This window comes from Microtus oregoni, unplaced genomic scaffold (genome assembly GCF_018167655.1).
Source record: "Microtus oregoni isolate MIOR12 unplaced genomic scaffold, Mior012 000025F_ref0000491, whole genome shotgun sequence".
NCBI classification, from domain to species: domain Eukaryota; kingdom Metazoa; phylum Chordata; class Mammalia; order Rodentia; family Cricetidae; genus Microtus; species Microtus oregoni.
This window is the reverse complement of record NW_024543084.1, coordinates 34,228,613-34,255,662: the sequence shown is the minus strand read 5'-3', so window position 1 is coordinate 34,255,662 and position 27,050 is coordinate 34,228,613. Positions and strand designations below refer to the sequence as shown.

The following is a 27,050-nucleotide window of genomic DNA, read 5'->3' as shown; positions in this document are numbered from 1 at the left end:
CATGGCAGTTCACAATGGTACCCCTTTCTAGGGGATTTGACATCTTCGGGTTTCTGTGGCACAAAGCATGCACATGGTGCACAGACACACATGTGGGCAAAACACCCATACACATAAAATCATACCAAATTTCTGAAAAATAAAGAGATAAAATGTCATAGCAATCACACCAAAAAAGTCATGCATGTACAGGGGAACAAAATGAAGGCCATGTTTCCTGTGGGAAGATGGTAAGGAGACAATGAAGGCCGTGATTCCTGTGAGAAGATGGTAAGGAGACAATGAAGGCTGTGATTCCTGTGAGAAGATGGTAAGGAGACAATGAAGGCCATGATTCCTGTGGGAAGACGGTAAGGAGACAATGAAGGCCATGATTCCTGTGGGAAGACGGGAAGGAGACAATGAAGGCCATGATTCCTGTGGGAAGACGGTAAGGAGACAATGAAGACCATGATTCCTGTGAGAAGACAATAAGGAGACAATGAAGGCTATGATTCCTGTGAGAAGACGGTAAGGAGACAAAGAAGGCCGTGATTCCTGTGGGAAGACGGTAAGGAGACAATGAAGGCCATGATTCCTGTGGGAAGACAGTAAGGAGACAATGAAGGCCATGATTCCTGTGGGAAGATGGTAAGGAGACAATGAAGGCCATGATTCCTGTGTGAAGAGGGTAAGGAGATAATGAAGGCCGTGATTCCTGTGAGAAGACGGTAAGGAGACAATGAAGGCCGTGATTCCTGTGGGATGACGGTAAGGAGACAATGAAGGCCATGATTCCTGTGAGAAGATGGTAAGGAGACAATGAAGGCCGTGATTCCTGTGGGAAGACGGTAAGGAGACAATGAAGGCCGTGATTCCTGTGGGAAGACGGTAAGGAGACAATGAAGGCCGTGATTCCTGTGGGAAGACGGTAAGGAGACAATGAAGGCCGTCATTCCTGTGGGAAGACGGTAAGGAGACAATGAAGGCTATGATTCCTGTGTGAAGAGGGTAAGGAGATAATGAAGGCCGTGATTCCTGTGAGAAGACGGTAAGGAGACAATGAAGGGCATGATTCCTGTTAGAAGACAGTAAGGAGACAATGAAGGCCATGATTCCTGTGGGAAGATGGTAAGGAGACAACGAAGGCCATGATTCCTGTAAGAAGATGGTAAGGAGACAATGAAGGCCATGATTCCTGTGAGAAGACAAAAGGAGACAATGAAGGCCATGATTCCTGTGGTAAGAGGGTAAGGAGACAATGAAGGCTGTGATTCCTGTGAGAAGACGGTAAGGAGACAACGAAGACCATGATTCCTGTGGGAAGACTGTAAGGAGACAATGAAGGCCGTGATTCCTGTGAGAACACAGTGGGTGCTTAGGAATTCTTTCTAGTTAAACCTCCTGAACTCCTCCTAATGTCTAAGGGGCTCTTCTGAGCTTTCACTGCTCTTGTTTTCATTAGAAACTACTGATAGAGTTGGGCATGTACTCAGCTTTCAGAGGGCAGAGGCAAGAGGATTATGAATTCAAGACCAGCTTGGTATTTATACAATGAGTGATTATCTCATAAAACCAAAAGTGGGGAAGCTGGGAAACACATATCTGTAACTTAAGCACTGAGAAGACAGAGAAAAGAAGACCATGAGTTCAAGGACAGTGCTGGATACATACTGAGACACTGTGTCACCCACCAGGAACCCCTTTCACTACAACAAGAACAAAGAATGTAACAGGTTGACATGGTGTAAAGGGTTCAAACAGTACAATTTAAATACATTTCTTTAGTTCTCCTCTCACTACACTCTTACAGAAAAATTTTTGCTACTGTAAAAACCAAACCATTTTTCATGTCTTTATATTGTACTGAAAGATACTTCATATGCCCATGAGGGAGTTGCACAGACTTCTTCTACCTCTCTTAACCCATCCACATGCTGGTTCCTTAGGATGGCCAGGACACAAGTTTACGTGAGTGCTAACCCAAGACAGGACATGGACATGTTCATACATACTTGCAGAGGCAGAGAAGGATGTATCCAGTGTCACTTCATCCAGAGGAATCACAAGCTGACCTCCGACCTCCCACTTCTTGCGATCAGAGGAAATGGCATTTTCTTTCTCATACTCCTTGGCATCCTTGTGACCAGCGACCTCACAAGAATCTGAGTGATGGTGATTCTCCTTTTCATCTTCCTGAGCTTTAAGATTCTCATTTAGCCTACGCAGTATTTCTCGCTTGCTCTGAAATAGTTACACTTTAGTGAGCATATTATTAAATAAGAGCCTGACAGAGTCTCTGAAAACTGTACTTACTGAAACAGCATTGCTGCTCTTTTGCATTTCTTCTGAAGTTTCTTGGGTTCAGTTAAATTTCCATCCTTTAAACACAAAACGGTTGAAGAGTAAGAGGACTCTGAAACAGTTGGTATTTTTGTTACTTTCAGTTTTTCATTTAACTGAAATTTAACCCCTGTGAACTTTTCTCATTGCTGTGAAATGTTAACACGGCTTCTGTCATTATAAATAATGATGAACATTTAAACATTATCAATCAGTTAATAGGTTAAATGTGTGTGTGTGTGTGTGTGTGTCAATTCTCAGTTATTTGTCATGTTTGTGGGTTACTGCTAACAATTATCTGTCTTCTTTGATATCTAACTTTTGATAATTTAAAGTCAATGACAGGCATGAAAAGAAATTCATATACTTTGTTTATTAGAGTTAGGAAAAGGGTTGTCATGTTTTGCTTTTAAAAAAATATGGTTCTTCAGGCTAGAGATATGGCTCAGTGGTTAAGAGTATTTGCTACTCCTGCAGAGGACCTGGGTATGATTCCCAGAACCCACAAGGTGGCTCACAACCGTTACTCCAATTCTAAAGAACTTAACACCCTCTTCTGGCCTCTTGGGGCACCAGGCATACACACTGTGCACAGAGATATCTGCAGGCAAAACACCCAAATGCATAAAATAATTACGTCCTAAAACTAAATGATCCTGGGGACTGAATGCCTCATGCAAGTGTTCTACCACCTGAGCTAAAGTCTTAGTCCCAGGGAATGTGTTGGTAGATAAAGGAATTCAGGATAAGCTGTGTTATTTTGAAAACAAATTTGTTACATACACATACACATTAAGACAGAGCATTAAACACAATTAACAAGTAGCTTTCTTATCTATGGAAAGAAGTTAAGTAAAAACAGATTCTTACTTTTCGTCTGATTAGTATAAAGATATTCTTAAAAACTTAATATTTAAGAATACATTAAAAGAAAAAGATTAGTTGTTATGAAGGCTATAACAGTGTGACTAAATAATCTTCAAAGTTTTAAATGAGCAGTTTCTATAAACACAACAATAAGAAAAACGATTTAGTCACATGATTACCACAGATTTCTAAGACTTGAAAAACACAAGAGCATAGTGATCAGAATTACAGTAACACATGTAAATGAGACAAGGAGGATTTTACCCAGGAACGCAGTCAGAGATGACAGGTACTGGAGATGTGAGACTGGGTACCAGGAAGGAAACCACACAAGGAATCTAAAGTTGTAAACAATGCGGCACATGCAAGTCATTATCAGAAAGAGATAAAACCTACTGGGAGAACAGATTCTTACACGAAGCTCTGAACAGGGACATAGAGCTTTATACTCTGCCTTATTTTCAAGATAAGCACAAAGGCTGCAGAAAATCTCTGAGGTAACCAATAATCTCTGCAGTATGAAAAACATCTAAAGAATCTCAACAAATACAAGTCACAGACAGTAGCTACTGGGAAAGGAAAACAGAGGTTCCTAGGTTGTAGGGCTCAGCAGACTGTGTTCAGAGCAGTTTAAACCAGGGAGTCACTCCACATTTGGAGCCATTCCTTTCATCCAGAACGGTCTTTTTAGACAGGTAACCTGGTGCACACTTACAAGTTTAAACTTTTGCTTGTTCGCATATTTTTGTTTGTTTTATTATCTATATAGCTAGCATACAGAGACAGAAGTAGAAGGTAAAAAAAATGAATTACATTGAACATCACTTCCCATGTTACAAAATTTCAAATAGGTGTAGAGTTCATTTCTATAGTTATTTACTTTAAGTACTATAAGAGATATGATTCTTTAAAAATTCTACCTAAGGCAATTTATAGATTCAATGCAATCCCCATCAAGATCCCATCAAAATTCTTCACAAATCTGGAGAGGACAATAATCAACTTTATATGGAAAAACAAAAAACCCAGGATAGCCAAAACAATCCTATACAATAAAGGATCTTCTGGAGGCATTACCATCCCTGACTTCAAACTCTATTTCAGAGCTACAGTAATGAAAACAGTGTGGTACTGGCATAAAAACAGAGAAGTCGACCAATGGAATCGTATAGAAGACCCGGATTTTAACCCACAAACCTATGAACACCTCATTTTTGATAAAGGAGCTAAAAGTATACAATGGAAGAAAGAAAGCATCTTCAACAAATGGTGCTGGCACAACTGGATGTCAACCTGTAGAAGAATGAAAATAGACCCACATCTTTCACCGTGCACAAAACTCAAGTCCAAATGGATTAAAGACCTCAATATCAGCCCGAACACACTGAAAAGGATAGAAGAGAAAGTGGGAAATACCCTACAACAGATGGGCACAGGAGACCGCTTCCTATGTATAACCCCAGAAGCACAGACATTAAGAGCAACATTGAATAAATGGGACCTACTAAAACTGAGAAGCTTCTGCAAAGCAAAGGACACTGTCACTAAGACACAAAGGCAACCTACTGACTGGGAGAAGATCTTCACCAACCCCTCAACAGACAAAGGTCTGATCTCCAAAATATATAGAGAACTCAAGAAACTAGACTTTAAAATGCTAATTAACCCAATTAAAAAATGGGGCACTGATCTGAACAGAGAATTCTCAACAGAAGAAGTTCAAATGGCCAAAAGACACTTAAGGTCATGCTCAACTTCCTTAGCAATCAGGGAAATGCAAATCAAAACAACTTTGAGATATCATCTTACACCTGTGAAAATGGCTAAAGTCAAAAACACCAACGATAACCTTTGCTGGAGAGGTTGTGGAGGAAGGGGTACCCTCATCCATTGCTGGTGGGAATGCAATCTTGTGCAACCACTATGGAAGTCAGTGTTTCGGTTTCTTAGGAAATTCGGGATCAACCTACCCCTAGACCCAGCAATACCACTCTTGGGAATATACCCAAGAGATGCCCTATCATATGACAAAAGCATTTGTTCAACTATGTTCATAGCAGTATTATTTGTAATAGCCAGAACCTGGAAACAACCTAGATGCCCTTCAATGGAAGAATGGATGAAGAAAGTATGGAATATATACACGCTAGAGTACTACGCTGCGGTAAAAAACAATGACTTCTCGAATTTTGCATGCAAATGGATGGAAATAGAAAACACTATCCTGAGTGAGGTATCCCAGACCCAAAAAGATGAACATGGGATGTACTCACTCATAATTGGTTTCTAGCCATAAATAAGGGTCACGGAGTCTACAATAGGTGAATCTAAAGAAGCTAAGTAAGAAGGGGAACCCAAGGTAAAACATATAGTTATCCTCTTGGCTAAGGGAAGTAGACAAAATTGCCGGGGAGAAAATTGGGATCTTGGGGTGGGGTGGGTTGGGGGTAAGGGGAGATGGGGAGAGAAAAGTTAGAAGGGAAGGAGGTCGGGCCTTGGGAAAGCAGGAGGATAGGGATAAAGGAAGGTTGGACAGGGGAGCACGGAACCACAATTCTTAGTTAAGGGAACCACTTTAGGGTTGGCAAGAGACCTGACCCTAGAGGGGCTCCCAGGTGCCCAAGCTGAGGTCCCCAGTTAGTTCCTTGGGCAGTTGAGAATAGGGAACCTGAAATGACCCTATCCTTGAGCAATACTGACGAATATCTAGCATATTATCATAGAACCTTCATCTGGTGATGGATGGAGATAGAGACAGAGACCCACACTGGAGCACTGGACTGAGCTCCCAAAGTCCCAATGAGGAGCAGAAGGAGGGAGAACATGAGCAAAGAAGTCGGGACCACGAGGGGTGCACCCACCCACTGAGACAGTGGAGCTGATCTATTGAGAGCTCACCAAGACCAGCTGGACTGTGACTGAAAAAGCATGGGATAAAACTGGACTCTCTGAACATGGCGAACAATGAGGGCTGATGAGACGCAAAGGACAATGGCACGGGGGTTTGATCCTACGTAATGTGCTGGCTTTGTGGGAGCCCAGCCAGTTTGGATGTTCACCTTCCTAGATATGGACGGAGGTGGGAGGTCCTAGGTCTTACCACAGGGCAGAAAACCCTGACTGCTCTTTGGACTGGAGAGGGAGGGGGAAAGGAGTGGGGGGAGGGGGAGAAGGTTGGGAGGAGGGGGAGTAGGGGGGAAGGAGGGGGAGGGAAATGGGAGGCTGGGAGGAGGTGGAAACTTTTTTTTTTTTTCTCCTTTTCTCAATAAAAAAAAAAAAAAAAAAAAAAAACTTGCCAATCATGAGGGTTAGGGTACAAAACTGTTTGCCACATTATTTTCAGTATATTGCTTTCAAATGTTTTTACTACATTTAATTAGTGTGTGTGTGTGTATGTTTGCTGCTGCTGCTACAATTACATGCACATGGAAGTCAGAAGAAAACTTGTAGGAGTTGTTCACTCCTTCTACCATGTGGGTCAGTCTCAGGGATCAAACTCTGATTGCCAGACATCGTGGCAAGCTCCTTTCCCCACAGAGCCATCTTATTAGTTTATCAGAGAGTCATTTCAACACAATGCCCTTTCTATACGCATGCATCTGTGAGACACTGGTTCTAAGATCTCTCTGCTCCCTTGCCAAAATCCACAGGTGCTCAATTCACATATTTAAAATGGTTAAGTGCATATAGCATATGATATCCTGCACATACCACGAACTGTCTCTAAATTAGTTTCAAAACCTAACAGACAGATATGCTATGAAAACAGTTGTGATACGGTTTAACAGCATGAACATCAGCACTACAGAGGCCATCAGTACTGGCCTGGGTAAGCACATCAGCAAAAACATGACTTTATTTCTCAAACACTTTGGATATGAAATTGATTAGCTCTGTATATAGGGAATCTTCAAAAGCAGAGTGTTCAAGGCATATTTATCTATAACTGAGTCCTAGATAAAAATCTATGGGCAGAAAAGTTCCATATTCAGAAGAAGCCAAAAAAAAAATCCAGAAGACAACCTTTTTACTCTAGAAAACAACAAGGAGGCATTAGAAACCAATGTAATCCATTAAATTCATTTTCGCTTAAATTGATCTGTAGTCTTTGGGGAATTCTAAATTTTATGAAACTTACCAGGCCCACTTCTTTCAAAGCCGAAGTCACAGAAATAACAGGTCTCATTTGCTGCTTTGATGGAGAACCCCCCATTTCTTGATGCTCCAAAGGTAGAGAAATATCTGAGCTCCTTACCTTCACCAGCAACTGCAAGAAACAGAATACACAGCTAAAAACACTGGATTTCATATCCTCATAGAGAAATAAAAGGCCCCAAGATATCTCTAATGCATAGTACAAATAGCTTCCAATTCCTTCATTCCTCACTGGGCTGGACACTATGATACATGCTGGTAGAATGTGAACACAGAAATCCCCAGCTGCATGTGTAAACACAGCCACGTGTCTGACAAGCAGTCCTAAATAAAACTGGCTACCACTGCTCGAGCAATGTCTCATAAAATGATTCCGCCAAAAGTCTTCAAGGGTCATGAGGAATGCTCAGTAGTTAATAGTGCTTACTTCTCTTGCAGAGAACCTGTGTTGAATTCCCAGCACCAATACAGTAGCTCACAACCATTGTCAACTCCAGTTCCAGGAGATCCAATGCCCTCTTGGCCTCCATGGGCTCCTGCACACACTTGGTGCGCATAATCTCACAGAAGCATACACACATACCCATAAAAATAATAAACACACACATAAACAATGTGTAAGAGTCATATAGAATATTCATTTCTAATACCATTATGTTATTTTAATCTAATACAATGTTTAATGTAAAAGTAGTTTATTAATTTTATATTTCAGAAAGAAATGCTTCTAAAATTTCTCCCAAATTTTGTAGTTTCCTTAAAGCCTGAAACCCATATTTCGACACAAGTGCACTTTTATCAGGTGCTAGTCATTGGGACTCTAATCAGCATAAATATTGTGAGCTTAAATTTTTACTATTATAGTTTGTATTTGTGCATTTGAGGTGACCCCAGAGGTTCCCCTGAGCTAGCGTTTCAGAAAGTTGAGAGCTGCTTGAAGCAGGTCCTGTGATCTGTACTTGGGTGCTCTGCAAGAACACTCTTGACCCATCTTTCCAGCTCTCAGACAGTAAACTTCTGAAATAAATAGAGGCAGTGGAATTAGCTGTACTGTTGTAGCACAGAGTGAGTTGCTCCCAACTACAAATCGTTCTTGATTACGAAGACTTTCAGTAAGTATATATTTCAGGTAGTTGTTACAGAGTGTAATGGTCTTAATAATAAAAACCCAGAGTCAATATCGGGGCAAACGCTGGAAGATCAGAGAGGTATTAGGGAGCCAGCCAATAGAGTGACTTGACTGAAGTGGGCAAGATCCTGTCCCCAAGAATCCTCAGACTGAATGGGCTGAGCTCCTGTTTCTTCCTGCCTTATATTCCTCTCTCCTCCCAGCCATATCCTTTCCTGTCCCCACCTCCCTAGCACTGGCACTAAAGGCATTTGACTCTCAAGTACTGGGATTAAAGGGGAGAGCCACCACCTCCTGGTTCTGTTTCTCTTTTACACTGAATCAATCTCACGGTGGCCTCGAACTCACAGAGATCCATCTGCCTCTGTCTCCCAAGTGCTGGGATTAAAGATGGTGCTTAGCCTTTATAGCTAATTAGTGGCTAGCTCCTCACTCTGATTTTCAGACAAGCTTTATTTCTTAAAATCACAAACAAAATGGCACCACAACTGAGCTATGAATAAGGTGGTAATTCTAATATTTAGACTTCCAATTTTTATTATACCAGTATCTATGTATTTAAACAGTTGCACAACTGATATGGCCAACATTATTAATTATACTAATTTCAAGATGTGAAATAAATTTTTAAAGTATCTAGAACTCATAACAACCAAGTACTCTCACTGTGAAGGAATATGCTAATAATTTGAAACTGTTTTGTTAACATAAGAATGTATATTAAAGGCCTCTCAAATTCTATGGGAATCAGAATAAATTCTAAAATTGTCCTACATAACATCAAAATTTTTAGAATATATTAAAAGTTTTAAGTGATTTCTATAAAAACTGGGGCAGATACCAATAAACCAAAATTAAGAAACTGCTGAGAAACACCGTGGTTGTAAAAAGTGACATTTCTAGAATCTTGTGCCAATTTTCTTGAAGAAATACTTCCTAGAATTTCAATACATGACTCTAATGTGATTCTTTCTGAGTCAACAAATTCATAGGTCTTGATATCTACTAACAAACTGAGAGTTCCTATCTGCACAAACAATCTAGGTGACGAAGACCATAATGAGTGAGGCAGGGTTCTCTTGAAAAGGCTGCAAACTGCAATGGAAAGGGAAGTAACTGACTGTACTCCTGAGAAACACTACCTGATCTGAACGAGAAGGAAACAGCAGACAAAAAACAAGAACTGAGTGTGTAAGTCAGATGAGGTGCTGAAGACAGCAGCCTCCAAGGCACCCTGAGCCTCAGCAGCCCTTCAGGGTCAAAGTCGGACACTTCTACACCCAAGGTCTCAAACTCACACTTAATACTCTTGCGATTTTTCATTGGACTCTGAGATTCAGTTTCTTCCTCTAACAAAAGAGTGATGTCCTCATTTTCTCTTTTCTGAAGAGATCAAATGAAATAAGTTGTGTGAAGCACACAGCAATTATTGATTTAACCTTTATCAAATAAGATCATTTGGCATAAGCACCAAAAGCTTAGACTGAATTACTGATGCATTAACTTGCAGAAGCCAAGTTTCTGATCTTAAGAATGCAGAACAAAAACAAAAATTCATCTGTGTATAATCGGAGTTTGAAGTTTAGGCAGTGCACTGGAGGTTTAGAACAGAATTCACAAGAAACAGTGATCCACAAGTCGAATACCTTACCTTATGAAATTCAAAGAAAACTATGATTTAAAAGGATCAAAAAGTAATATAGTTGTATGAATAATTAAATAGAAGTTACAATAAGTATTGAAACAATTTCACTAAAGAAAACAGCATCAAATGCCCTTCTCAACTTATTCATGAATTTCAAGAATAGCTTTTTCTGTTATTATTGTTTTTATTGAGCTATATTTTTTTCTCCTCCCCTCCCTTTCATTCCCTTCCCCTTCTACCCTCTCCATGGTCCCATGCTCCCAATTTACTCAGGAGATCTTGTCTTTTCCTACTTCCCATATCGATTAGATCCACTTATGTCTCTCTTATGTCGCAGGCTTAGGGACAGGGGAGCACGGAACCACAATTCTTAGTTAAGGGAGCCACTTTAGGGTTGGCAAGAGACCTGACCCTAGAGGGGCTCACAGGTGCCCAAACCGAGGTCCCCAGTTAGTTCCTTGGGCAGCTGAGGATAGAGAACCTGAAATGACCCTATCCTATAGCCATACTGACGAATATCATGCATATCATCATAGAGCCTTCATCTGGTGATGGATGGAGATAGAGACAGAGACCCACACTGGAGCACTGGACTGAGCTCCCAAGGTCCCAATGAGGAGCAGAAGGAGGGAGAACATGAGCAAAGAAGTCGGGACCACGAGGGGTGCACCCACCCACTGACAGTGGAGCGGATCTATTGGGAGCTCACCAAGGCCAGCAGGACTGTGACTGAAAAAGCATGGGATAAAACTGGACTCTCTGAACATGGCGAACAATGAGGGCTGATGAGAAGCCAAGGACAATGGCACGGGGTTTTGATCCAGCTTAATGTGCTGGCTTTGTGGGAGCCTAGCCAGTTTGAATGTTCACCTTCCTAGATATGGACGGAGGGGGGAGGACCTAGGACTTACCATAGGGCAGAAAACCCTGACTGCTCTTTGGACTGGAGAGGGAGGGGGAAAGGAGTAGGGGGAGGGGGAGAAGGGTGGGAGGAGGGGGAGAAGGGTGGGAGGTGGGGAGGGAAATGGGAGGCTGGGAAGAGGTGGAAACTTGTTTTTTTTTTCTCCTTTTCTCAATAAAAAAAAGTAACAGCAGTTACTGGCTTTAATTTTTTCACATTTTAATATTTGGCATCTTTTGCTGACAATTAAGAAAAATGTAAACACATTGTGTAAAGACTGCAAATTTAAAAGTGATAAATATTTACTGAATACCTACTATGTGCTGTTCAGTTATCGTGATAAACATGGCAGGTAGAAACAAACACGCAAGCACACAATCCAGTGCCAGTAACCGCGAAATTCATAGCAACATCAAGGGTGGTTAAATGTGGAGAAGAGTTAGAAAGACAAACGAGTTATTGTCTAGGTTCTACTTAGACTGTGGCTAATACGGCATAAAAACCTTCCTGTAGCTTTTTTGTTAGGGAAAATAAGTTATGCTCTGAAAAAATAAAGTCCGGAAATAATGTCCTGTCTGCTAGTGTTCCCAGTAACATTTTAAAATGTCTAATTTTCATTCTACAAATAATCATTTCTTCAACTTTTTTTAAATCAACAACTTTTTACAAAATACCACATAAAAATATTTTAAATAAGAAATTTAGCTGTAAAAACTTAAAATCTGGGGCTGCTACTTTTACAGAAGACCTAAGTTCCATTCCCAGCCTCTACGTGAGATGGCTTATAATCACCAGTAATTCCATCTCCACGGGATGTAACACTTATGGCTTCCACAGGCACCTGCATTTAAAAATAAATCTTTGAAAAAAAACCTCTAAAATGTACTGTATTACATCCCCATGAGTGATGGAAGTCTAAAGTCCTTTACCTAGTATTTAAAAGAAATTCTCTAAACTTCCATCACAGGAATTTTGTAGGTTAGGTAACATCTATAACTGCTTTAAGTGCCAATTACTATGATGTTCAGCTATTCCTTCCAGATGGTTACTGTAGTTCCACATGACATTTCTGAAATCCAAAGCTATGTGAGCTTGAGTAGGTTTGTAATAACAAGAGATTAGTTCATGCCTCTGAAGGACACATATGCTATCCTCTCTCAGACATATATAATGCACTATAAAACTGAGATCAATTAGGGGCATCTGGTCTGAATTCAGCATGTCTCTGCATGTATCCAGGTAAGCTGGCATCCTGCTCTGCTACTTCCCTGTTTACACAAGGCTGGAGTATCATGCGGGGACACATCATCTGTGGGTCTTGGAAGCATAGTCCACCACCTGCAATTAGATAAAGCCTCCAATCTCTCTGCTTTGCATCACGATGGCCTTGACTTCAACATTCACAGAAGTAAAGCGTGTTTGTCATTCCAAGACATGGTCTGTGTAGCGTTTGACAGTATAACACGCCAACTAGCATACCCTACTAGAATTACTGCACAGTACGTCAGAACATGATCATATGGACAGCAGCCTTGATTTATAGATTTGCACACTGCTTATGTATACATGACACTTTATATTTAAAAGTGTAGCTTCACTCAACTGCTATTTCCTCAGTTGGTTTAAATAAGCTGGTTTATATGACTGTCTATTTTCAAACACACACTTAAAATCTTTAATGATTATTTAAACATAATTTCTCTTCTCTTCTGATTTATTAAACAAAGAATTGCTAAGTGTCAACTATTTGTCATATCAACCTCTGAAGATGTAACCATGACCGTACTGGCTGCTTCTATAGCAACTTGACACAGGCTAGAACCATCACAGAGGGAGCTTCAGTTGAGAAAATGCCTCTATAAGATCAGGCTGCAAGGCATTTTCTTAATTAGTGATTGACGGGGGAGGGCCCAACCCCTTGTGAGTGGTGCCATCCCTGGGCAGGCAGTCCTGGGTTCTATAAAAAAGCAGGTTGAGCAAGCTGGTAAGCAGCACCCCTCTATGGCCTCTGCACCAGCTCCTGCCCCAGGTTCCTGCCCTGATTGAGCTCCTCTCCTGACTTCCTTTAATGAAGAGCGGTGATGTGGAAGTGTTAAGATGAACAAGCGCTCTCCTCCCCAAGCTGCTTTGGTCATGGTGTTTATTACGGTGACAGTCGCCCTGACTACCACAATGTCTAAAAAAGGGTTCCAGGAAACAAAGTTTCCTGATGAAAATCACAGTTTGAGTAATTCTGTAACTTATGTTAATAATAATCTATGTTAATTAATAATCTAAATAATCTATAACACACATTCTTATGTATTAGCGCTCAGAATCTTTATTCTTTAAAGAAGTAAAAGTGTTAAACTGTGGGCACAAACTATCTATTGCAGAAGGCTCATGGGAATAAGGAGAAAATAATTTACTTATTCATTCTCTTCATTAAACTCTAGTAAGAATTCAGATGAAGTGGCCAGGCGCAGTGGCACATGCCTTTAAAACCAGCACTCAGGAAGCAGAGGCAGGCCGATCTCTGTTGAGTTCCCAGACAGTCAGGACTATGCAGAGGCCCTGCATGGTGATGTGAATGAAAACGGCCACATATCTGATCTCCAGCAATGGAAGATGGGGAAACAGAGGTGAGACTACAGAAGTTACACAGAACACAAAGAAAATTGAGTAATGTCGGGGATTCAGTATATGAATTAGCTATATTTTCTGCTACTCAGCTCTCTATTGGAGCAAATTTTCATTTGTTCTCTCCTTCTCTCTCCCCTTCCCATCTCCCTCTCCCCGTGCTCCCACTCATCTACCCCCTGCTTGCATGCCTGCTTGTCAAGGTCTCTCCAGATGTTACCCAGGCTGACTTCAAACTCACAATCCTCCTGATTCTCCCTCCCTAGTACTAACTAGTATTGCAGGTGTGGCACCACGCCCAGGTTTAAATCAATACCTACTTAAATATATCATTAACAGAAAAGGATTTCCTTCGTTAGAGGGGTAATGATCTGTTTTGTATTCTTTCTAACATCATACCACCACCTGTTTGTCAGATTAATTTGAACAGGACTACAGATACACAAAAACCCCTTCATCACTAATAGCCTTACAGGCTTTTAAAGGACCCCTAAAACCCAAAACTACTACCTTAGAAACTGCTTGATGTTGAAACAAAACAAAACACAAAAACCACATAAGCCAGTGACATAGACAGAGAATAACTAAGAGCACAACGGAAACATTAACGGGACATGAAATAGAAAACTCAGTCCAAGCGCACTGCTTGGCTATTTCTAGCACCTTTCCTTTACCACTACTAAGTTTAGAAGCCAAAAGCCCCAGACATTGTAATTACTGTTTTCTAACAGTCTGGGTGTGAATTTGTGTTCATTATAAAAGACATACGTGTGCTATATATGTATGGCATGTCTTAGCTATAATTCAAGTGCAGTGTTTCCTAGAGTTCTGTGAGCTGCTGGAGCAAGTTGATCAGATCTGAAGGGCGGTCATGGGAAAGTCCATTGTAGCTTATTTGGCAGAAATTCACAGCTCTGCACTGGCTAATGGGTCTGAAATAGGGACAGCGTGGACCAGTACTGTCCCCAGTCTCCCCGCAAGTAGACAGTGTCTGATGTGGACTGGATTAGTGGGCTTCTAGCTGCTATCCACTGTACAGCTGCTTCTTTGCTACTGGAAAGACTCCCACAGCTTTTGAGTTACAGAAGTCTTCAGAATTGTGGTGCCAGGACAGAGAGAAAAACCAAGCACTTTGTTTCCCTAACACAGCACATGTCATGTAGGCACAGAAAACAGGCTAAGAATCAACACTGGCTGTCAACCACACTAATTCCTAGGGAGTTCGAATGAAGGTGAACTTAGAAGAACCGAGAACTTGTAGTCATGCCTGTCTATGCCTTCTGAACATATATGGTGACAGGTAATGCTTAAAATGAAGTACATTTGAATCATTCAGATGACTCCTAGGTGCAGATGGGCCTGTTCACCACGTTCTAGGATGGACTGGGAGGGCCCATGAGGACCCACTCCTAGAAGAGGATATATGGTAGTTAAAGGCTACTGGGCAAGGACGAGTCATTTTTCCTCAGGGCTGTCATCACTGGTAAACTGCCCAAGAAATAACCCCATTATGGAAGTCTTTGACACGACTACATTGTGGGAACTCCTTCAGCCAGCACCCCATACCTGTCCACATGCAAGCAACCCTAGTTAAAGTCTGTGGGTTATTAAAAAGAGAAGACATGAAAGTAGGAAGGGAGTGCTTGGAAGAGGAACGCAATGGGCTGCATGTGGAATATGATTAAGTTATATGCATACATGAAATCATCAAAAATAAGGTAATGGTTTTTACAAAAATCAAGATCAGAACATTTTCTCAGTGTCAGTAGAAATACTTATAGGGAAATTTAAGGTTAAAATGTTGCTATTAATTTTGCCCACTCAAAATTTTTGTACTATATTGCTTCTTCTTAAGTAATTGTTAATAACAGTAAGTCAATATTAAGCTATGAGGGTATCACTACTATCCTAGAATCAAACTAATACTAACATGCATATTTATGAAACAACAAAAACAAAAAGTATTTTTACCGAAAATACATTCACAAAATAATTCCTTAAAGGAAAATACCCAAAAGTTGTAAGTATCTTAGAGCTTATTTTAAATGTTTGCAAAATATATCTGACCTTCAAAGGATTCTTTATATTGGACAATATTTGGATGCTTCATGTTTGCCAACACTGCAACTTCTCTCCTTGATTCCTGCCGTTCTTTGCCGGACATCTTAAATGGAAGAAAATAGTAAAGCCACTAATAAAAGGTAAAAGTCCACCTATAAGAGAGTGGTTAAAAATGCTACTAATACAGCACGGTAACAATAACAAACATTAAAAACTATAGCAGTATGTTACAAAGGAATGAGCTGAATCCGTAAGTGAAGCCCATTAAGCGTGCCCAATCTACATAAGTCACAGGACTGTAAGTATATGTTTCTACATACCATACAGGAACAAAGAGGAAAAAATCTGAAAGGACACACAGACTCCAGTGACGTAGTGGTTCTGATGGGATCATAGCACTCTTCCTGACTAGGTTATGCGTTTCTCTGATTAATATTAAATATTTAATATTTGATCCTAGGGTGACCAAATTACTACTTCTACAAACAAAGTAAAAATGTACTTACTCTTGAAATGTTAATTTCCTTGATAACATAATGCCTGCCATCCTCTGTGGACTTAACAAGAACAGCTTTTCCAAATGAGCCTTCTCCAATCTTCTGTAGTCTAACATACTTCTCCATGGCTCTTTCTTAAGGCATTTTCATAGGGTAGCTACATGCAAAAGAATTAGCAGAGATTAGGCAAGTCTTAATACAAAGATATTTAATATCTTGACTGAAACTTACACTTTACAATTAGAACAAAACAAGAAATATTGATGTTTCAGTTTTATTAGAATGCTTTGAAGTATCCAGCAGTAAATATATTTACAACACAGGCACATAAAGGCAAACTTTTTCCTACATGAACCAGTAGCATTATTTTATTATTTTAATAAGAATAAAGCTTAGTAAGACAATTTTTCAAAGCTGTTTCAACAATTGAAGGTAAAATTTCTGTAAGTATATTTTGTTATTTATTGTAAGGATTTTCTTAGGATAAAATCTGAAATCAAAGACTATGCAGGTGTTAATTAAAGCTTGCAAACATATTTCTTAAGCATCTTGCAGAAATCTGTCAGAGCATGGTCCAAGAATGAAGGCATGTGAGAACTGTGAGAATTCCTGAGTGCTTGTGAGAAAACTCAAAGAAAACACAGTCTTGTGACCTCGGTTTTATCAAAACACAGAACTGTTCTTTTTTTTTTTTATTGAGAAATGGAAAAAAAAAGTTTCCCCCTCCTCCCAGCCTCCCATTTCCCTCCCCCTCCTGCCATCCTTCTCCCCCTCTGCCCACTCTTCTCCCCCTCCCTCTCCAGTCCAAAGAGCAGTCAGGGTTCCCTGCCCTGTGGAAAGTCCAAGGTCCTCCCCACTCCGTCCATGTCTAGGAAGGTGAACATCCAAACTGGCTAGGCTCCCACAAAGCCAAACATGAAGTAGGATCAAAACCCCTTGCCATTGTCCTTGGCTTCTCATCAGCCCTCATTGTCCGCCATGTTCAGAGAGTCCGGTTTTATCCCATGCTTTTTCAGTCAGACTCCAGCTGGCCTTGGTGAGCTCCCAATAGATAAGCTCCACTATCTCCGTGGGTGGGTGCACCCCTGGTGGTCCTGACTTCCTTGCTCATCTTCTCCCTCCTTCCGCTCCTCATTGGGACCTTGGGAGCTCAGTCCAGTGCTCTAGTGTGGGTCTCTGTCTCTATCTCCATCCATCACCAGATGAAGGTTCTATAGTGATATGCAAGATATTCATCAGTATGGCTATAGGATAGGGTCATTTCAGGTTCCCTATCCTCAGCTGCCCAAGGAACTAACTGGGGACATCGCCTTGGGCTCCTGGGAGCCACTCTAGTCCCTTGCCAGCCCTAAGGTGGCTCCCTTAACTAAGAATTGTGCTTCCGTGCTCCCCTATCCACCCTTCCTTTATCCCAATCATCCTGTTTCCCCAAGTTCCCCCCATTCTCCCCTTCTCCCTTTTCTCTCCCCATCTCCCCTTACTCCCAACCCACCGCACCCCCAAGATCCCAATTTTCTCCCCGCAATTTTGTCTACTTCCCATAGGCAAGAGGATAACTATATGTTTTTCCTTGGGTTCACCTTCTTATTTAGCTTCTTTAGGTTCACTAATTGTAGACTCAGTGAGCTTTATTTATGGCTAGAAACCAATTATGAGTGAGTACATCCCATGTTCATCTTTTTGGGTCTGGGATACCTCACTCAGGATAGTGTTTTCTATTTCCATACATTTGCAGGCAAAATTTGAGAAGTCATTGTTTTTTACCGCAGCGTAGTACTCTATTGTGTATATATTCCACACTTTCTTCATCCATTCTTCCATTGAAGGACATCTAGGTTGTTTCCAGGTTCTGGCTATTACAAATAATACTGCTATGAACATAGTTGAACAAATGCTTTAGTCATATGATAGGGCATCTCTTGGGTATATTCCCAAGAGTGGTATGGCTGGATCCAGGGGTAGGTTGATCACGAATTTCCTGAGAAACCGAAACACTGATTTCCAAAGTGGTTGCACAAGATTGCATTCCCACCAGCAATGGATGAGGGTACCCCTTCCTCCACGGCCTCTCCAGCAAAGGCTATCATTGGTGTTTTTGATTTTAGCCATTCTGACAGGTGTAAGATGATATCTCAAAGTTGTTTTGATTTGCATGTCCCTGATTGCTAAGGAGGTTGAGCATGACCTTAAGTGTCTTTTAGCCATTTGAACTTCTTCTGTTGAGAATTCTCTGTTCAGTTCAGTGCCCCATTTTTTAATTGGGCTAATTAGCATTTAAAAGTCTAGTTTCTTGAGTTCTCTATATATTTTGGAGATCAGACCTTTGTCTGTTGCGGGGTTGGTGAAGATCTTCTCCCAGTCAGTAGGTTACCTTTTTGTCTTAGTGACAGTGTCCTTTGCTTTACAGAAGCTTCTCAGTTTTAGTAGGTCCCATTTATTCAATGTTGCCCTTAATGTCTGTGCTGCTGGGGTTATACCTAGGAAGCGATCTCCTGTGCCCATCTGTTGTAGGGTACTTCCCACTTTCTCTTCTATCAGGCTCAGTGTGTTTGGACTGATATTGAGGTCTTTAATCCATTGGACTTGAGTTTTATGCATGGTGATAGATATGGGTCTATTTTCATTCTTCTACAGGTTGACATCCAGTTGTGCCAGCATGTGTTGTCATGCTTAATCCAGGTGTAGTGTTTAATTCAGCTGCTGTCATTCATCTGCTCTGTGGAAAAAATGTTTTCCCGTGATTGTACTCTTTACTCATGTGACTCAGCCCTCAGAGTATAAACTTCTGCTGCTCTGAATAAAGGTGGCTATCGCATGAGACTTCGGCCCACCTCCTCTTTAGGCCCCACTCTCTCCGGTTCACAGACCCACTAGAGTGGTAAACATCTACTACGGTAACCAATACTGTATAAAATGCTGACTCTTAAACACTCTTACCAACAGTGGCTATTCTTTATAAAGATATCAAAGAAGCAACAAAAGGCAGTAGTTAAAGAGCTGGCCTGCAAGATGGCTCAGTGGGTTAAAGGCACTTGCTAAGCAAGTTTGGAGAGCAGAGTTGGATCCCTGGAAGGAGAAAGCTCCACAAAGTTGCTGCTTGGCTTCCACACATGCGCATGGCACACATGCCCCCACTGACATCTGCACTTGCAGTTATAACAAACTTCAGTGTCTAAAAAGAGCACTGGACCCTAGAGCTTGTGGTGGTTTGAATAAGAACAGCCCCACAGGCTCATATACTTGCATTTTTAGTCCCCAGGTGAAGAACTCTTTAGAAGGCTAGAAGGCGTGGCCTTGTTGGAGGAGGTTTATCACTGGGAGTAGGATTTGAGATTTCACATGACCATACCAGGCCCAGTGCCCCACTTTCCTCTGCAGACCTGCCTGTGGATCAGGATGTAAAGGTATCAGCTACCACTCCAGCACTGTGCCATGCCTTCCTGCCTGCCGCCATGCTCCCTTCATAATAAACTAACCCTATGAAACCATAAGCAAGTCCCTAGTTAAATTCTTTCGTTTGTAAGAGTTGTCTTGGTCACTGTGTCTCCACACAACACTAAGACAGAGCTAAGTCCTGGTTCTATTACTTGTCACATGACCTTAGACCAGTGGTACTCAACCTGTGGGTTGCGACCCCTTGGGCAGTTGAACTACCCTTCATAGGGGTTGCATATCAGATAGCTACATATGAGATATTTACATTATAATTCATTACAGTGGCAAAACTACAGCTGTGAAGTAGTAACAAAATAATTTTATGATTGGGGGTCACCACAGCATGAGGAACTGCACTAAAAGGTGCAGTATCAGAGCTGTTGAGAACCACTGCCTTACACTAATGCTTTCTGTATCTCAATTTATTCACCTATAAATGTGATAAACACAGTATGCACTTAAAGAATCACTGTGAGGGTAATTAAAGCAATACACCAAGAACGACCTAAGGCATGTGTCACTGTGTTCCTGTTTCTGATGGACAGGGCTACATTTCAATTCTTCTGCTTACTGATAAATCTGAAAATTTCTTCCATATTTATTCAACATTTGTACTTCCTGTAAACTGCCCAGTTCTACTTGCATAGTCTTTTATTAGTATGCAAAACCTTACTATTTAATGAAATATTCATCTGTCATAAAAGTAAAAACTTTATTTTTGAGACAGGTTTTTAATGTAATCCAGGCTGGTCTCAAACTAACTGTCCTCCTTTTCAGTCCTAAATGCTGGGATACAAGTGTGTACCTCCACGCCCAGCTTAATATGAACTGGCTTGATTAGTATACCTCAAAGATTTTCCAACCAAGATAAAGTTGTTAGTAGCTTGGCTAATCCTAGTTGTCAACTTGACTATACCTGGAATCAACTAAAACCCAAGCAGCTGGGCACGCCTGTAAGGGATTTTCATGGCTGGATCATTTGAGGTGGGAAGACCCACTCCAAATCTGCATCACTTGAGATCAGAAGACCCATCCTAAAATCTGGGCTACATCTTTGGTGACAGTCCACATAAAAGGATATAAAGGTATCAACTACCACTCCAGTACTACGCCATGCCTTCCTGCCTACCGCCACGCCATGGAGGGCAGATGCTTTGGCTCTTTACCTGCTTGCCTTCACTCCTGAGGGCAAGCTCATCAAGCCCACTGCTGAAGCACCCCTTCACTGGCATTAAAAACTTCATCTTCAGGATTGAAGACTAACCTTGTGGACGAGATTCTTTGCTTTTCCATCTGGTCACAGCCATTGTTGGGCTAGCTAGACCACAGCCTGTAAGCCACTCTAATAAACCCCCATCTATTCTGTTTCTCTAGAGAATCATGACTAATACAATAGCTTGAACAATTATAATTTTAGGATAAGTCAGAAAAAATACACTAGTTAATGAGAGCTTAAGAAAGGAAGCATGTGAAAGTCATAAAAGCAGTAATCAACACAGCCAGGGGCAAGATTTCTCTTCTGCAGAATACATAAATTCACTATTTTAGTCTGAAACTAATACTTTATTCACCCAAGATGCTCTGTTTCCATTCACAGCAAGCACATTCCAATGTATAATTCCCTTCTAGGAGGAAATGGGCTTTCAGGAAGCTTAAAGTTTCTGCCACAGTTCACCACCTCATCCACCAATACTAAATTTTTAAATTTCCCTTAAAAGGTTCGACTTTCTTAAGTTACAGAATTCATAATATAGTCCTGAAAACTAAAAGTTAAAATCCAGCCTGTAGTAAAATTGATAATTATCTTATTAAATTTTGTGAAAAAAGAACCTTCCTCAACATTAATAAACATTATAATCAGATCTCATTTCAATTTCTATAATGAAAATTCTTTTAGCAACTTTAAGAGAACTAAGAATTAAAATATTATCATAAAAATCCAGCCATCAACAGTAGGATAGAGAGGAAAAGTCATTCCAAACATGCCCTACATTGAATCAACTGGCATAGTATAATGGGTATCTGGGAATCAGCCAAAACTTAATGCTATTCCCAGAACATGGAAGCTCAATGTATCATATTACTTATACTACTTAGAGATGATAAACTTATCTTAGAAGACTCAATTCCATGAAATAAAATTACATTAAATAATAGCCACATAATGAGGTTATTTCATAACCATCATTGTTTTGTGACGTTTTTCGAAGAGAGGAGAAAACAAAATTTGTCAGTTTGGCTCTTTTTCCAAATTTAATTGCCAATTCCTTTCTAGATACTATACCAAAAAGGCAGAACCTATTAGTGTTCCTATTCTGTAATTCTATTGCCATCCACATACTGAGCTTTGTGGTTCTAATTCAGTAAAGCCAAATTTACTGCTCTTGGTAAAAAGAAAATAATTCTAATTGCCATCAAACAATGATAAACACATTGTTTATCAATGGTGTGGGAAGTCCTGTCTATGTGTTGCTTTTCTTGGTTAATAAATAAAGCTGTTTCAGACAGTGGCTTAGCAGAATAGGGCAAGGCAGGAATTCCAAGTAGATAGAGGAGGAGAGAGAGGCAAAGTCAAGGAGAAGCCATAGAGCTACAGCAGGAGACGCCAGAAGAAACCTTACTGATAGGCCACAACCACATGGTGATACACAGATTAATAGAAATGGGTTAATTTAAGATATAAGAGCTAGCTAGCAATACAACTAAGCTATTAGCCAAACAGCATTGCAAATAATATAGTTTCTGTGTGATTATTTCGTGTCTGGGCAACCAGGAACAAACGAGCTGCCTCTACCAACAGGTACCTTTCTGAGCAATCAGATTCATGTTAATGAGTTTTGGAACACATGACAAGTTCTCCTTTTCTGCAGTCAATGTAAATCAGAAGGAAAACAAGCTACCTATTTCATAGTTGTTAGACTTTACAACTAATTTATTATACTAGAAAACAGTTTCAAATGAAGTGAAAGAAAAGATAATAACATATACCACCTGCATCAACTGGCTTTCTTACACAACCAGGACCATGCGCCTAATGGTGGCCCCACCCACAGTAGACTGAGCTCTCCCACACCAATCGTTAATCAAGAAAATGCTCACAGACATGTACAGGACAATCTGACTGAGGCAAGCCTTCAAGTGAGACTCCCTTTTCCAAGATATGTCTAGATTTGTATCAAGTTGGCAACAAACGCATTTATATAAGAAATAGTTCTGTAAGGACACAAAAACTAGTAATATTGCTTTTAAAAAGGGAAGGGAACAGTTGAGAATTCTTTGATCTTTTGTATTGTCTGAATTTTGAACTATAAGAATTGATTAGCTAGTCAAAATAATAAAGTTAAACTTTTAATAAGCCATGTATACTGATACAAGTAGGAAGAACACTGAGCAAATCAATTTTTTCACTTTAATTTTTAAATGTTTTAAAATGTATGTATTTAGAAAGACAGACAGACTGGGGGGGGGGGGGGACAACTTGTGGGAGTCAGTTCTTTTCTTCCACCACGTAGGTAGGTCATGGAGACTGATCTAAGGTCATCGGGCTTGGTGACAATCTTGCTGGCCCTACTTGAATATCTGAACAGGAAAGGGGATACAGCTTGGCAGCAGAAGCACCTGCCTAGAATGCACCAGGCCCTGGGACTAATCCTTAACATTGAAGGAGAAAAACCTCAAACAATGTCCAAACTTTTTTACCTTAACATTTAAAGTTTTGCCACAATATCATGTTGCTTTTTAACCCCGTAGCTCTAGACAAATTAGGTATCTTCCTTTTTATTCTAAGAACTATTACAAATAAGCAATGTTTGACACAATATTATGAACCACATGTGAAAACTGTCAGATTACATGAATTTAAAACTGCATCTCCATCAATCAGGAAAACACATACTGATTGGCAGTAAGCATAGCTGTTTCAGATATTTGATGGACAGGTTATTCCAAAGGGAAACATTAGGAATAGATGAAAACAGATGCCAAGAAATTTCCTGGTACTGCCTACAGGCAGTCTAAACACACAGTTCTTCCAAAACAATAGAAACAGCCTGAACTGTAGAAAGGGTCAATGTATCTTCTCAGAGAGGAAAATCCTTCTCTATTTTTCATAACTGAGAAAAAATTAGAAAACAAAATAGAGGATTGCTACTATTTATTTTTCACAGTATGTGTTTTCTCCTTGGTAAATATGTTCAGGCAACATTCAAGGAGTTTGAGGTAGAAACTACCAACATACAAAGACAAACTTAATATGCATGAAAAGCTATTATGTCCATAATTTAGAAAAGAAAGCAGACTAGAGAGTAAAATCTGCTTGGGATACAATGCTAATGTATTATTAATATGACCTCAAAAGAACTTCTGTGGTGAAATTCCACAGCTTTTATCAGATTTCTAACAGACTTTTTTTCTGTGTAAAAACCAGTTTCCCCACAAAATAGGTTACTCGGGTTTCCCTAGAAGAGACAATTTTAACTGCAGACATCCAGATTCTCAAAACTAGAAACAAAGAACTACTCTTTGTGTTTGGCTGCAGCCCTTCATCTCTACTTACTGCATCTTAAGAAAAGCCCATCATTAGCGCTTAGACGGACTAGGGCTTTTAAGCCTTCACAAACATTTCTGATGTGATTTATGTAGGCAATAAAAATATTTCTGCTTCTCGGAGGTCTTACAGGAGAGAAAAAAAATTGACCGGGCAGATAACCTGCCTAGAAAAAATGAAGTCCTGTATCCAATCCCCAGGAACCCTCCCCAAAGTTCCACTAAATTATTTAAAGTAGTAAAAATTTGAATACTTTACACATGGAAATTGTGTCAAATCATGAAGAGAAGTGATACATTAGCTTTTAGGTTAATTAGTTAACTGTTATTCATTTTCTCATTAAAATACACAGATAACATCAAAGGCATCAGATCCATTTAAATGACTGCTTATCATCCACTAAGATTGCATTGTCATTTTATATCAAAGAACTGCTTGGAGAGACGAGTTTACATTTTAATGAGCTGAAGGTGCTTCACGTGCAAACACTTGGGAGGGCATCCATGCACTTTGCAGAGCGTCCACACAAGTCTCCTGGCTCCCAGTGACTTCACCATCCTGCCTACCACTGCTTCCCCCACGAGAAACTCACCTCAATGACAAGGTACTTGATTCAGAATAACAGTGGCGACCAGAAGCACCGGTCCAGAGGCAGCAGGGTCTTCCCCTAGGGCTTAAGGCAGCGGCACCACGGTGCACTTTGAAAAAGGCATGCTGAAAGAGAAAGCGAGTCTGTCTCCCCAGCAGCCGCTCACAGCCCTGGCACGGGTCTCCGGCTGATGCGTCACGCTCGCCTCCGGCCGGCCAGGCACAACGCCCGCACCACGGAGCCCGGCTCCGAGGACGACACAAACACAGCGGTTTCTGACCCCTTGGAAACGGCGGCGGCACAGGGGGAGTGCCTGGGTACCGCCCCCAACTTCACAGGGCCAGGAGGCAGGGCCGGGCGCGGGGCCGCAGCACGTGCGACTGGGGGGCTAGATGCCGCCTGCGTCCTCCCGCCTCGCCACAGTGACCATGGATTCCGGGCTGCGGGCAACTGCACCGGCTCAAGGTAGGGACGCCCCACGTAGCCGCCCCAAAACCCTGGGGCTGAGGATGGAGGAGAAAGGAACGGCCCGCGTCCCTGTCGCCGGCGTGTGACGTCAGAGCGCAGGGGCCTACTTGCAAAGGTGCTGCAGGGGAGGAGCCGGAAGGCGCGGCGGGGCGGGGCTAGCCGAACGGTGCAAACGGGGCGGTACCTGCAGGGCGGGGCGGGACTAGCGGGGATGATAGGGGCGAGGCTTTGGGGAAGGGCGGGTCACGGCACTGCGGAAGCGAGGGGCTCCGGGCCCCACGCAAGTGGAGGAACTGGAGCGAAGCTTCGGTGTCAGAGGGGCGGGCCTAGAGGAGAGAGGAGGCGAGGCGGAGGGCGGAGCGAGAGGTAGGCGGATCCCCTGGGGGCGGGGCGAAGCGAGTTGGGCGGGATCGGGGAGGAGCAAAGGGACTGGGCGGGGCATCGGAAAGGGGCGGGGCCGTCGGAGAGTGTTAGGGCCACTGGGGTGAGGCTTGTGAAGACTGAAGAGAAACGGTACTAGCTGAAGGTGCGGATAGGGGGCGGGGCGAGCGAGGAGGGGCGGAGCTTCAGGAGTTGCTAAGAACCAGAGGGAGAGTGTGATACAAAAAGGGTGGGAGAAATCCGAGTGGGAAGAAGAATGTAAAACTGGAACGAATTAGGCTGAGTGAAGGCGGGAAGTTCACTCAGGAATCTCGGACTGAATAAAGCATATTAATAACTTTCCCACACAAAGTACACAGATACGCTACTTATATAATTTAAGCCCTCATTGCTTAACTGAGGATGCCATAAGTTGACAAATAATTTTCCTTTAACTACAAAACCTTAAAAAAGTTATTTTGAGAGACTAGAGAAACGGTTCAGTTGTTAGGACGAGGACGAGTTCGGATTCCCAGAACCCATGCTGGTTAGCTCACAACCATCTGTAATTTAACTTTAAGGGGATCCTGAAGCCTCTGTCCTCTGCAGGCACTTATGCACATATGCACACATATCTATGTGATTATAAATCAGATATTCTTAAGTGATCTTGGGCAGTTAATTAAAGGAATCATTTAATCTTTATTTTTTTAAGATATAAAGCTATAATTAGGTTCTCTACACCTTTACATCTACTGTGTATAACTTTTTTTTCTGTGTATAACTTTTATACTGAAGTGGTGAACAATAGACTATTCAAATTTAGTGCAGAATTTGAAACAGGTGCGGGGAGGGGGAGGTGGCACATGCCTTTAATCCCAGCACTTGGGAGGCAGAGACAGGTGGATCTCTGTGAATTCGAGGCCAGCCTGGTCTACAAGAGCTAGTTCCAGGACAGGCTCTAAAATTACAGCGAAAGGGGCTGGAGAGATGGCTCAGAGGTTGAGAGCATTGCCTGCTCTTCCAAAGGTCCTGAGTTCGGTTCCCAGCAACCGCATGGTGGCTCACAACCATCAGTAATGGGGTCTAGTGCCCTCCTCTGGCCTGCAGGCATACACACAGACAGAATATTGTATACATAATAAATAAGTAAATAAATATTTTAAAAAATTACAGCGAAACCCTATCTCACAAAAATAAAATAAAATAAAAAACAAGAAAGAATTTGAAACAGGTGAGAATACACCTAGCTAGAGTCATCTCGAGTAGCTTTACTCAATAGCCTAGTACCTTCTAGGATAACCTGGAACTGTGGAAAGTCCACACTTGAAGCAGGAAGAAGATGGCGTCTTTGTGTGCTGCCACAGTTGCTGTATGTTGTGCTTGTTTGTGTGTTGTGGGCAGACAGAGTGGAGAGAATGAACAGAGTTCGCCAGAGATCTGAGGTCAGATGATT

General features: G+C 41.4%; 1 protein-coding gene across 2 annotated transcripts in view; it reads right to left on the bottom strand.

The window, feature by feature from the left end:
• The window catches only part of LOC121462725 (serine/threonine-protein kinase Nek1-like), a 115,470-nt gene extending 90,389 nt beyond the window's left edge, over positions 1-25,081 (bottom strand). The window contains exons 1-4 of one of the 2 annotated variants that reach the window (XM_041674574.1): positions 24,770-25,081; positions 16,206-16,353; positions 15,706-15,802; positions 7,328-7,456 (exon numbers count right to left, since the gene is read on the bottom strand). In XM_041674574.1, the coding sequence (XP_041530508.1) occupies positions 7,328-7,456; positions 15,706-15,802; positions 16,206-16,322 (343 nt within the window). In that variant the 5' untranslated portion in view covers positions 16,323-16,353; positions 24,770-25,081. Of the gene's footprint in view, positions 1-1,994; positions 2,224-2,295; positions 2,361-7,327; positions 7,457-15,705; positions 15,803-16,205; positions 16,354-24,769 lie in introns of those variants that run through there. The other variant, XM_041674575.1, reaches the window with a different exon arrangement.
• Positions 25,082-27,050: the final 1,969 nt, after the last annotated feature.